Source organism: Cololabis saira, chromosome 12 (genome assembly GCF_033807715.1).
Source record: "Cololabis saira isolate AMF1-May2022 chromosome 12, fColSai1.1, whole genome shotgun sequence".
Taxonomy (NCBI): Eukaryota; Metazoa; Chordata; class Actinopteri; order Beloniformes; family Belonidae; genus Cololabis; species Cololabis saira.
In genome coordinates this window covers 46000639-46012746 of record NC_084598.1, presented here as the reverse complement: position 1 = coordinate 46012746, position 12108 = coordinate 46000639, and the positions used below count along the sequence as shown (strand labels likewise).

The window sequence follows — 12108 nt, the reverse complement described above, 5'->3', positions numbered from 1 at the left end:
AAGAGCTTTGTTACAAATAAAATATAGTTAAAAGTGACAGAAACACAAACTAATGTCTTAGCTGGATGATCAGTCGACAAACAATGAGTTTAAGAACATTCCTGGTCCAAATGGAACCTCATAAAGGTTCACAACAGCAGCTGATGTTCTTCCAGGTGAACCGGATGATGGACTGGATGTTAAAGGTGAACCTCCATCGGTGGGTTCCACCGGCCATCGACTACGACTTCCATCATTGATAAAGTAACAACCAGGAACTAATCTTCTCCCCGCAGGTCCAGATCTGTCGTTACAACCAAACAACTTAACAACCGTGTTTGTGAACGTTGGTCTGAACGGTGTTTTTGGAAACAGCCGAGTCTCTGAACCGTGATGGTTCTATGTAGGTACCAACGTCCTTCCCTCCATCATTCCAGCTGTGGATTCAGGAAACACTCGTATCGGTCCTGCGTGGGTCCAACTATGTTAGTGGTGAAGATCGTCATCAACGGTGGTTTTGGGAAACGCACCCCTGATCTCAGACTCACCTTCATGACTGGATCCAGAATAAACTGATGTTTTTGTGTAGAAAACTGAACACGAGCAGGTAACGTTCAGGCTGGTCTTTAGTGTGAATCAGAGAAGAAGTGGTTTCCTGGATGATTTCATCAGTCGTTTTTTGACTTTTTAAGGAAATGGAAAATATCTTCTCCAGGTGAATACTCAGCCTCACGGATTGGCGTTTCAGTTCTCTCATCGTCAGGAGTTTTGACAAAGTCATTCAGGAAAAGTGGGTGAAAGAATGTATTTCATGATGTTGTGGTGTTCTAATAAAGTTTCTTTCTACAGATTCAAAGATGGTCGGTGTTTCTGGTTCATGTCTCTGAATGACTGAAGTCCAAAAGATGGATGATTGTGTGGAGAAAGAGGAGGAGAGACCAGAGTCTCCAGGATCCATCTGTCTCTCTATGAAGAGTGACCGGTCCAAAGGAGATAATCCAGACTTCAGTAAAGAACCTGGACCTTCAGACACAAAGTAAGACAACTGTGGTTAACTGATTATATGACTCATCATGACTTTATACTTTTTGTACGTGATGGTTTATTTGATGTTTTAGTTTCTTCAAACCACACTGTCAAGTTGTTAGATGTTTTGTTTGATTTTGCCCTCAGTTTCTACTACAACTTGAAAGAGTTTGGTCAATGCAAGGAACAACTTCAGTCTGTTTCCCCTTTTGGTTTTTTATTGAAATTCTTTTTTGAGTGGTGATGAAGGGGTTTCTTGGTTGTAGTAGCAGAGGTTGTGGTAATGGTTGGGTACAGTACGGTAACAGGGCAACAGTAGTAGTAGTAGTAGTAGTAGTAGTAGTAGTAGTAGTTGGTTGGAAACCAGTTGCGTGTTGACCTTTTAACTGAGCGTTTTTTTCTTTTATTGTGCAGGTTATTTGATTCCTTCTCTTTAAGCTTTTATTGCTTAGTTTTCAGCACCAAACTTTTCTGGCTTTGTCTCCCACTCCACTTGTTGCTCAGAAGGCAATATGGTTGTCTTCAGGAAGTTGGTTTGACCTGACCTGCAGGTCGGGATGAAGATGTGGCTGTTGTGTTGAATATGAATTAAGATGTAGATGTTCTTTGCTGTTCAGGCAGTTGGTGTGACACATACTTTGTCCTTTTTGTTCCTGTTTTTGAGTCTGAGTCTTTAGCTTGCTCTTAAAAGTAGATACATACCCTGCAAGTTCGGACAGAGTGTGGTAGGTCCTATTCACCATCGGGGAACAACGGAGGAGAAGAGTCTGGCTACTGATTTCACACCACATTGTGGTGGAAGCTCCAGGCGTCTTACACTGGTTGAGCATAGTGCCATATGTTCTCTCAGGTAGGGTCTGATTTTACTGATGTTGTAATGAGAAAATAGGGACTGACCAGGAAACCGGGGCATCATGGTCCTTAAAGGTCAGCGGGCTGTCTAACGTGACACCAAGATTCCTAGAACAAGACGTGTGTACAAGTGTGATTTTATCCAACTTCACACTTATCTACTGCCCTTACTTTTTTACAACTTGCGCTTATTATTATTTTACCTCTTTGACCTCTTTTACCTCTTTTCTTATCATTTTCTTTTCTCATCATTTTATTTAATTTATTTGTTTTTTAAGCATACTCTTTAATTAAATAAGTTCTGAAAACCGCAAATGAGATTTACCTGCGGTACTTTACTGCGCTTAGATTTCAGCAACTTGTGCTTTTTATTATTTTACCTTCTTTTCTCATACTTTTATTTCATTTTATTTGTTATTTATATTTTAATTGTGTCTTGCCGCTTTTAATGTTGATGTAAAGCACTTTGAATTACCTTTTGTTGAATTATGCTATATAAATAAACTTGCCTTGCCTTGCCTATCTGAGGAGGTGAAATGATAGCTGAAGGTGACGGTTCTTCGTCCATGCAGAGATATCAGAAAGACATGCTGATATTTGCCTTGAAACAGCAGTGTCATCAGGTGGGGAGGGAAGTAAAAAACGGGGGTATCATCGGCATAGCAGTGGCAGTAGAAGCCATTACAGCTGATGATTAGTGTGATGGTGTACAGTGAAAAGAGAAGAAGGCCAAGAACAGATCCCTGTCGTCCTTGCCATGATTCTCTGAAGGATCTTCCTGCGAGGTCAGACATGAACCACAAGAGGACAGATCCTGAAATTCCAAGCTCTGAGAGTGTGGAGAGGAAGATGTGGTGATTGACGGTGTCAAAGGCACCGGACAGGTCAAGCAGTATGAAGACTGAGGATAGACCAGCAGATCTGGCAGCCCGTAGTGACTCAGTTACTGAAAGAAGAGCAGTTCCAGCTGAGTGGGTACTGCCTACAGCCTGTCTTATTCAATTCAATTCAATTCAATTCAATTTTATTTATATAATACAACACGTCTAATACAACAGAGTTGTCTCTAGACGCTTTCCAGAGACCCAGAACATGCCCCCCGAGCACAATCCAGGTAAAAACTCCCCTAGTGGGAGAAAAGCCTTAAGCCAAACAGTGGCAAGAAAAACTCCCCTTTAGGAGGAAGAAACCTTGAGCAGGACCAGGCTCATAAGGGGGGACCCTCCTGCCGAAGGCCAGACTGGGGGGGTCGGGGACGTCAGCAGCACACAGCAGGCAGGTGGAAGCAACAACGGGATGACCAGAGGGGGGGGGGGGCAGGCAGGCGGAAGCAGCGACGGGATGACCGGGGGTGGGGGGGCGCAGGCCAGCATGCAGGTCCTGAAGCTCCGGCCTGCAAACATGAACAAGAAAGAAAAAAAGGGGGCCAGCACAAGAAACTACAGGAGTGATGGACAAAAACGATAGCTATGAGATATCTATGATAAATAAAAATGGAAATGGAGAAGAGAGGAAGGGAAAGGGAGAGGAGAAGAAGGGTGAGAGGCACTGCCCAGTGGATCATGTGGGTCCCCCCTGCAGCATAAGCCTATAGCAGCATATCTACCACCAAGCTATATTTGAGACTAACTATTATAGTCTTGTTCTATAGCTGCAACTATGACTACTGACTCTAACACACTAGAGTTTACACTACCTAGAGATTTACCAACACCAGCTAGAGGTTTACTAAACACTAACTATAGGCTTTACTAAACAGAAAGGTTTTAAGTTTAGTTTTAAAGGTGGAGGTGGTGTCAGCCTCCTTAACCCAGATTGGAAGTTGGTTCCATAGTAGTGGTTCCTGATAGCAGAACGCCCGCCCTCCAAATCTACATTTAGATACTCTAGGAACTACGAGTAAACCTGCACTCTGGGAGCGGAGAGCTCTGCCAGGAACATAAGGCACTATCTGGTCTTGTGAATACTGCGGAGCTAAGCCGTTTTGGGCTTTATATGCAAGTAATAACATTTTAAATTGGATTCTGAATTTTACAGGTAACCAATGGAGCGATGCTAACACTGGAGAGACGTGGTATCTCCTGCTGATTCCTGTCAGCACTCGTGCTGCTGCATTTTGGATCAGCTGGAGCCTATTCAGCAAATTACTTGGACATCCTGCTAACAACACATTACAGTAATCCAGTCTAGAAGATACAAACGCATGAACTAGTTTTTCTGCATTACTCTGCGAGAGGATTTTCCTAATTTTTGCAATATTACGGAGATGGAAAAATGGTATTTTAAAAAACCTGATTAACATATGGTTTAAACGACAAATCCTGATCGAAAACAACACCAAGGTTTCTCACAGTTGCACTGGAAGCCATCGCAACACCATCTAATCCCTTCCTAAGATGCCCTGGACCAAGAATAATAACCTCTGTTTTATCTGAATTTAGAAGCAAGAAATTTCTGGACATCCAGTCCTTGATGTCCCTAAGACATGCCTCAAGTTTAACAGTTCTGTTTCATCCGGCTTCATAGACAAATAGATGTGGATCATACAGGTATTTATCATGAAGGTACCGTCAGACCTGACTGAAGACGGCTTCCTAGAAGTGTAGACTTGAATGGGAGCAGTGAGACCGGACGGTAGTCTTCAACCTGGGCAGGGTTGAGCGTTGGTTTATTCAGCAGTAGGGTGACCCGAGCTCGCTTGAAGGCAGAGGTGAAGACAACAGATTGAAGAGAATCATTGTATCAGTCATTTGTATCAGTCATTTGTATGACTCTAAGCTGAAGCAGGGTTGGAGATCTTCTGCCATGGTCATCATCAATATTACGAGTGACTGATGTGAATTTGTGTTTTCAGAGGTCGGTACTGCAGTCAGAGACCAGAGTCTCCAGGATCCAGCTGTCTGTCTATGAAGAGTGACTGGTCCATGGAACCCCCTTTAGCCTTCAGTAAAGAACCTGGACCTTCAGACACAAAGTAAGACAACTATTGTTAACTGATTATATGACTCATCATGGCTTTATATTTTCTGTATGTGCTGGTTTATTGGAAGTTTTAGTTTCTTCAAACATCATTTTCTCCGTTTTGTTCCTGTTTTTCAACAACGGAGTCTTCTGTGTTCCTCAACCACGTGGTCCTGCTGGTTCAGAGACCAAAGTTTGGTTCAGGATGAAACCAACTCTCCAGATCGGTCCAGGAGAGTTTTAGGACATTAGTACTCGTTGGTGACATTAGACACTATTGAAACAGGGATTTCAGGACGTTTGGTCAACTTTTAGGGTTACTACTACTACTACTACTATTAATACTAGTACTACTGCTACTACAACTACTGCTACCACTACATAGGAGGATCCAGCACGGCTAAGTGCTAGTCAGACTGCCGTAAGTCCAGTTAGCCACAGGTGCTGCCATGCTAGTGCTAGAGGATTTTGTTTGGTTCCCTTATCACCCTACAAACCTTCACTTTATACAGCAAAACTACGACTTTAATTCACCATCAAAATATCATGTAAGCATAAATGCATGCAGCTTTCTCAGTGCTGAGTCATGCTAAGAGGTGGACACATCTCCTAACTCATCCTGATAAGCAGAGAAGTTTACTAGATGCAGAAGTGCTCCTTTAAGAGCTGAGTCTTTAGCTTGCTCTTAAAGTAGATACAGACCCTGCAGATCAGACAGAGTTTGGTAAGTCGTTCCACCATCGGGGAACAACGGAGGAGAAGAGTCTGGCTACTGATTTCACACCACATTGTGGTGGAAACTCCAGGCGTCTTTCACTGGTTGAGCATAGTGCCATATGTTCTCTCAGGGAGGGTCTTATATTACTGATGTTGTAATGAGAAAATAGGGACTGACCAGGAAAACGGGGCATCATGGTCCTTAAAGGTCAGCTGGCTGTCTAACATGATAACAAGATTCCTCGCACAAGACGTGGGTAAAAGTGTGATTTTATCCAACTGCACACTTATCTGAGGAGGTGAGGAATGACTGACTGAAAAGACGGTAAGCTCAGTCTTGGACAAATTTAGCTGAAGGTGGCGGTTCTTCATCCAGGCAGAGATATCAGAAAGACATGCTGATATTTGCCTTGAAACAGTAGTGTCATCAGGTGGGGAGGAAAGTAAAAAACGGGGGTGTCATCTGCATAGCAGTGGTAGTAGAAGCCATTACAGTTGATGATTTCACCTAGTACGATGGTGTACATTGAAAAGAGAAGAGGGCCATGAACAGATCCCTGGGGCACCCCTGCTGCCAACTCATGTGGTCGGACACTCGTCCTAGCCATGATTCTCTGAAGGATCTTCCTGCGAGGTCAGACATGAACCACAAGAGGACAGATCCTGAAATGCCAATCTTTGAGTGTGGAGAGGAAGATGTGGTGATTGACGGTGTCAAAGGGAGCGGACAGGTCAAGCAGTATGAAGACTGAGGATAGACCAGCAGGTCTGGCAGCCCGTAGTGACTCAGTTACTGAAAGAAGAGCAGTTCCAGCTGAATGGGTTCTGCCTACAGCCTGACTGATGTTAAACTGAGTGGGCAATGCCTACAGCCTGACTGATGTGGATCATACAGGCATTTGTCATGAAGGAACCGTCAGACCTGACTGAAGACGGCTCTTTCTAGAAGTGTAGACCTGAATGGGAGCAGAGAGACTGGACGTAGTCTCCAACCTGGGCAGGGTTGAGCGTTGGTTTATTCAGCAGTAGGGTGACCCGAGCTCGCTTGAAGGCAGAGGTGAAGACATCAGAATGAAGAGAATCATTTGTATCAGTCATTTGTATCAGTCATTTGTATGAGGCTGTGCTGAAGCAGGGAAACATTAACACACAGGACACTGGCTCTCAGGGACCAGGGTTGGAGTCCCCTGGTGTAGATCTTCTTCCGTGGTCCTCATCAATATTACGAGTGACTGAGTGAATTTGTGTTTTTGCAGAGGTCGGTACTGCAGTCAGAGACCAGAGTCTCCAGGATCCAGCTGTCTGTCTCTGAAGAGTGACTGGTCCATGGAACACCCTTTAGTGTTCAGTAAAGAACCTGGACCTTCAGACACAAAGTAAGAAACTGTTGTTAACTGATTCTATGACTCATCATGACTTCGTATTATCTGTCCGTGGTGCTTTATTTCATAGATATACATAATAAATCAATATCTAGACTACTAAAACTCAGCGGATAGAATGGGCAGAATAAGTTAAGTGTGTGTGTGTGTGTGTGTGTGTGTGTGTGTGTGTAGGAGTGCATTAAAATGTAATCATTATATGTTAAACATGTAATAATTCAAATTATTTTTTATATTAGTAATATTTATATTATTAATTTACAATTGGTCTTTTTACACTCTTCAATGTTTTTTACATGTTGGACATAAACATTGGGACATCTATCACATATATTTGCATTTATTTCCCTTTAAAAATATCCATCAAGAAATGCAACTTGTTGAAACCCTGATTTCCTGATCTTTCCTGATGTTCTACTGTCAATAAAGACAAAAGGAGGAGATTGATCACCTCTGCTTCTGAAGGACTTGATAAATACTAGAATAGATAGAATAGGCCACCGTTAGAAGCTGAGGTCATGAAGTCTCCTGCTGCTGTGTTTTTGAAGGCAGTTTGACAGATTGTAAAGACTTATTCAGTATGAAAATGTGAACGATAAAGTAGAAAGATGGATTTTCTGACCAAAAGTTCAGTTCAGTCATCGTGGATATTAAATGTGAGATGTTTTTCCAATAAACCCTGTGTGGACGCTGGTTCTGCAGACGGAGCTCATACCAGTCGGCTTCATCGGAATATCTGGGATATGGAAAAAGATCCAGAGCAAGTCCTCCACAAGGTGAGACCGTCCATCCGTCTGAAGAGTCGTCATGGTCAGAGCTTTTTAAAACATCTGATGCATCAGAGCTTTTTAAAACATCTGATGCATCAGAGCTTTTTAAAACATCTGATGCATCAGAGCTTTTTAAAACCATCATCCTTTGTGGTTCCGGACGTACGCCGGTTTATGGCGTCCTCGGCTCTGAGGCTGGGCAGCTTGTGGACGTCTGCGTCTCTCCAGTTACTCATCTTTCAAATATAAACCCTACATGTGACGTCCTGCTGCTGCTGTTACGCTCATCAGCTGTTTCCTTGTTTTATGAAATAGTAATGGACCTGCAGGTCTGGATCTGGAACCTAATGGTCTGTAGAGGACCTGCAGGTCTGGATATGGACCTGCAGGTCTGGATCTTGACCCTAGTGGTCTTTAGAGGACCTGCAGGTCTGGATCTGGACCATAGTGGTCTGTAGAGGACCTTCAGATCTGGATCCGGTAGAGCAGGGGTATATATATATATATATATATATATATATATATATATATATATATATATATATATATATATATATATATATATATATATATATATATATGTATGTGTGTGTGTGTGTATATATATACATGTAACCCTATGGTAAAATCACATTAAAAAGAAATAATTGTTTATTTAAATGTGATTTGTTTATTGTTGTGTCTGTTAAAGCTGACTGTTAAAACAAGAAAAATTTAGGATTTTCTCTGTAAATACACACCATTTCTCTTACTATTACACGTACAGCTAGCTGAGTGTCTTCTCCTCATTTGGTCAGGAGTTGTTATGCAGTCCCGCGGCGCCCGCGGACCACATGTACAAAACTGAATTCTTTTTGCGGCCCACTAGGTGGAGCCCAAGTGTGGGCCGCGGCCCTATGGTTAAGAATCACTGCGGTAGAGGACCTGCTTGTTTTCTTTGTTCCTCATTGGACTCAACCGGGAGCGTGAACGTCGGTGCTCCAGCTCAGGTTTCATCATGGCTCAGTGTGTGTAGCATTCTGGACGTCCGTACCGAAGGTTAAGCAGGTCCAGGTTCCATCATCTTTTTAAAACGGTCCTCTAGCTGCCTTTTCTGCCTCCTCGCGGCATCTTTACGGCAGCTGCGACGTGCGTAGTGACATCATATATTGAAATTAGCCTACGCAGCACAAGGATAGTATTGCTTTGGTGGATGAAAATCCAGAAATCAGCCAGCATTCCTGTTGTGTCGCCACTAGGTGGCCGAGTGTGCCCAAGAGTGGCAGGTTGAAAAAGGGCTACAGAAAGTACGTAGAAGTAATAATAATGATGAATTTAACTTGTAATGCACTTTACATTCAACGAATGTGCTACACTTAGACCATTATTCATTCATACACATTCTCACCGGTGGTGGTAGCTACATTTTGTAGCCACAGCTGCCCTGCAGTCTGACGGAAGGGTGGCTGCCATATTGACCAAACGGCCCCTCCGACCAACACCAAACACTCATACACATTCACACAGGGCAGGTGGGTAAGGTGTCTTGCCCAAGGACACTACGAAAGCAACTGGGACAGAGCAGGATTCGAACTGCCAACCTTCCGATCATTGGATGACCCGCTCTACCACCTGAGCTACTGCCGCCCCAGAGAAGAAGTTTGCAGGAGAAGATACCCGTGATTTTGCTGATGTCACTGATGGTTGTTTTAGGGTTTAACCGAAAAATTTCCACAATATTCCTCTCATCAACGACTAATGTTTTCCACCGTTCGATGTCTGTTACCTGATACAACCGTGGTGACCTTCGTCTTGTGGAGGTTTCAGATGGTTGTCCCGGCAGTGATCAGTGTTTACATTTTTCACATTTTTGAACGGTACCTGCAGTATGCAGGGCAATGAAGCTTAGGTGGTCTTGACCCTTCACCGGCATCGGTGGACTGAGCGGTCAAACCGGTTCCTAAACCGGGTTGGTTTAGCTCCTGGAGGCCCCCATCACTGACTGCAGTAGGAGTTTGTATCTCTCTGACCTCCTCTTCATTCTGTTTTTCAGCAGATGCTGGTCTGCAGGAGGTCCTAGATGAACATAAGACCAGTCTGAGGAGCAGATGTGAACATGTGACTGAAGGAACTGATGAAACAGGAAGTAGAACCCCCCTCAACAGGATCTACACGGAGCTCTTCATCACAGAGGGACTGAGTGAAGAGGTTGATACCCAACATGAGGTGAGGCAGCTGGAGACAGCTTCCAGGATGAAGAGCCTCCATGACGCTCCAATCAGGTGCCAGGACATCTTTAAAGCCTTACCTGACCAACGTGGAGCCATCAGAGTGGTTCTGACGAACGGCGTCGCTGGCGTTGGGAAAACCTTCTCGGTTCAGAAGTTCTCTCTGGACTGGGCCGAGGGCTCGGAGAACCAAGACGTCACTGTGGTGATTCTGCTCTCGTTCAGGGAGCTGAACCTGATCAGAGATGGGCAGTTCAGTCTTCTCAGGCTGATCCAGGTTTTCCATCCATCGTTCCAGAAGCTCACATCAGAGCAGCTGGCTGCCGGGAAACCGTTGTTCATCTTTGACGGCCTGGATGAAAGCAGACGTTCCCTGGACTTCAACAACGGTCCGGTGGTGTCTGACATCACACAGAGCTCATCGGTCAACGTGCTGCTGACCAACCTCATCCAGGGGAACCTGCTTCCCTCAGCTCTCATCTGGATCACTTCCAGACCTGCAGCAGCCAATCAGATCCCTCACAAACACGTGGACAGGGTGACAGAAGTACGAGGCTTCACCGACGGCCAGAAGGAGGAATACTTCAGGAGGAGGTTCAGGGATGAAGAGCGGTCCAGCAGCATCGTCTCCCACATGAAAACATCCAGAACCCTCCACATCATGTGTCAACTCCCGGTCTTCTGCTGGATCACTGCTACAGTTCTGGACCACATGTTGACCACAGAGCAGAGAGGAGAGCTGCCCAAGACCCTGACTGACATGTTCTCCCACTTCCTGCTGGTCCAGACCAAGAGGAAGAAGAACAAGTACCAGGAGGGACATGAGACGAGTCCACAGGAGCTGACGGAGGCTGACAGGGACCTTCTTCTGAAGCTGGGGAGGCTGGCGTTGGAACATCTGGAGAAAGGAAACATCATGTTCTACCAAGAAGACCTGGAGCAGTGTGGTCTGGATGTCCCAGAGGCCTCGGTGTACTCAGGAGTTTGTACCCAGATCTTCAGGAGAGAGTGTGAGGTCTTCCAGAAACCTGTCTACTGCTTTGTTCATCTGAGCATCCAGGAGTTCCTGGCTGCAGTCTACGTGCTCCACTGTTGGTCCACCAGAAACAGAGATGTGCTGAAGAACTTCCTGGGAGGAAAGTACAGACACTCATCTCTGGATGGCTTCCTGAAGAAAGTCATGCAGAAATCCCTGGAGAGTAAAAATGGCCACCTGGACCTGTTTGTCCGCTTCCTTCATGGTCTTTCTGTGGAGTCCAACCAGAGACTGTTAGGAGGTCTGCTGAACCAGACGAAGAACGATCCAGAAACCATCCAGAGAGTCATCAACAACCTGAAGAAGATGGTCACTGACAGAATCTCTCCTGACAGAAGCATCAACATCTTCCAGTGTCTGATGGAGATGAACGACCTCTCAGTTCATCAGCAGATCCAAGAGTTTCTGAAGTCAGAGAACAGATCAGAGCAGGAACTCTCTGAAATCCAGTGTTCAGCTCTGGCCTACATGCTGCAGATGTCGGAGGAGGTTCTGGATGAGTTGGACCTGGACAAGTACAAGACAACAACACCAGGGGGTCGACGGAGACTGATTCCAGCTGTGAGGAACTGCAGAAAGGCTCGGTGAGTCCAGATGGATCAATTACACCATCAGTTAGTGTAAATTAGCAGTTTAGTTCTTTAAATCTTGTTTGGATCTTCAAATGAAAACTTTTGAAATCAGATGATTTTGTTTTATTCTGGGTCACCTCAAGTCACGTCAACCAGAGGTTCATGTTTCAAACACTTGATCTAGTTGATGTTTTTGCTACTCGGAGATGAATCTGTGTAACGGGGAAAGATGAAACGTCAGAACCACTGGGGGGTTTGTGGACACACGTGTACTTGGTCAGAGACCTTAATCCTAGTAACTCTGGTTCTGTGATCTCCTGCACCGTCCTGTAACTCCAGATATGAAGACTTCAAATCCCATGATCCTCCATAAACTGCTGGTCGTACCAGAAGCTGCACTGGTGAATTTCACGAGTGCAGCTTCATTGATTATGAATGAAAGTTTGTCTGAGACAGAAGGTGACAGGTGTTTGTGTTGTTGCTGTAGAGGAGAGCAGCATGAAGACGTTTACAGCTTCATACGAGAACTTCTTTATCAATCTCTGATCAATGCTGAAGTCTCTGTGAGACTAATGTCTCCTTTAAGAGACCTGAACACAAAATACA

The 12108-nt window shown here is 44.6% G+C and overlaps 1 protein-coding gene across 2 annotated transcripts; it reads left to right on the top strand.

Moving 5' to 3' along the window:
• The first annotated feature begins 844 nt into the window (after nucleotides 1-844).
• Nucleotides 845-11518, top strand: LOC133457550 (protein NLRC3-like). Of its 2 annotated transcripts, XM_061736924.1 has the most exons (4): nucleotides 845-1015; nucleotides 4712-4831; nucleotides 7620-7693; nucleotides 9723-11518. In XM_061736924.1, exons 1-4 carry the CDS (start codon nucleotides 867-869, stop codon nucleotides 11516-11518), a joined length of 2139 nt encoding a protein of 712 aa, XP_061592908.1. In that variant the 5' UTR covers nucleotides 845-866. The 2 variants fall into 2 exon arrangements, with proteins under 2 accessions (XP_061592908.1, XP_061592909.1); XM_061736925.1 differs by lacking the exon at nucleotides 4712-4831.
• The last annotated feature ends 590 nt before the right edge of the window (nucleotides 11519-12108 follow it).

Bases quoted from the DNA above. Each gene is read 5' to 3' on its own strand.
- LOC133457550 (XM_061736924.1), top strand. From the start codon at position 867: ATGACTGAAGTCCAAAAGATGGATGATTGTGTGGAGAAAGAGGAGGAG. The intron at 1,016-4,711 runs GTAAGACAACTG...TTGTGTTTTCAG, and splicing joins CCTGGACCTTCAGACACAAA to AGGTCGGTACTGCAGTCAGA. The intron at 7,694-9,722 runs GTGAGACCGTCC...GTTTTTCAGCAG, and splicing joins CAGAGCAAGTCCTCCACAAG to ATGCTGGTCTGCAGGAGGTC.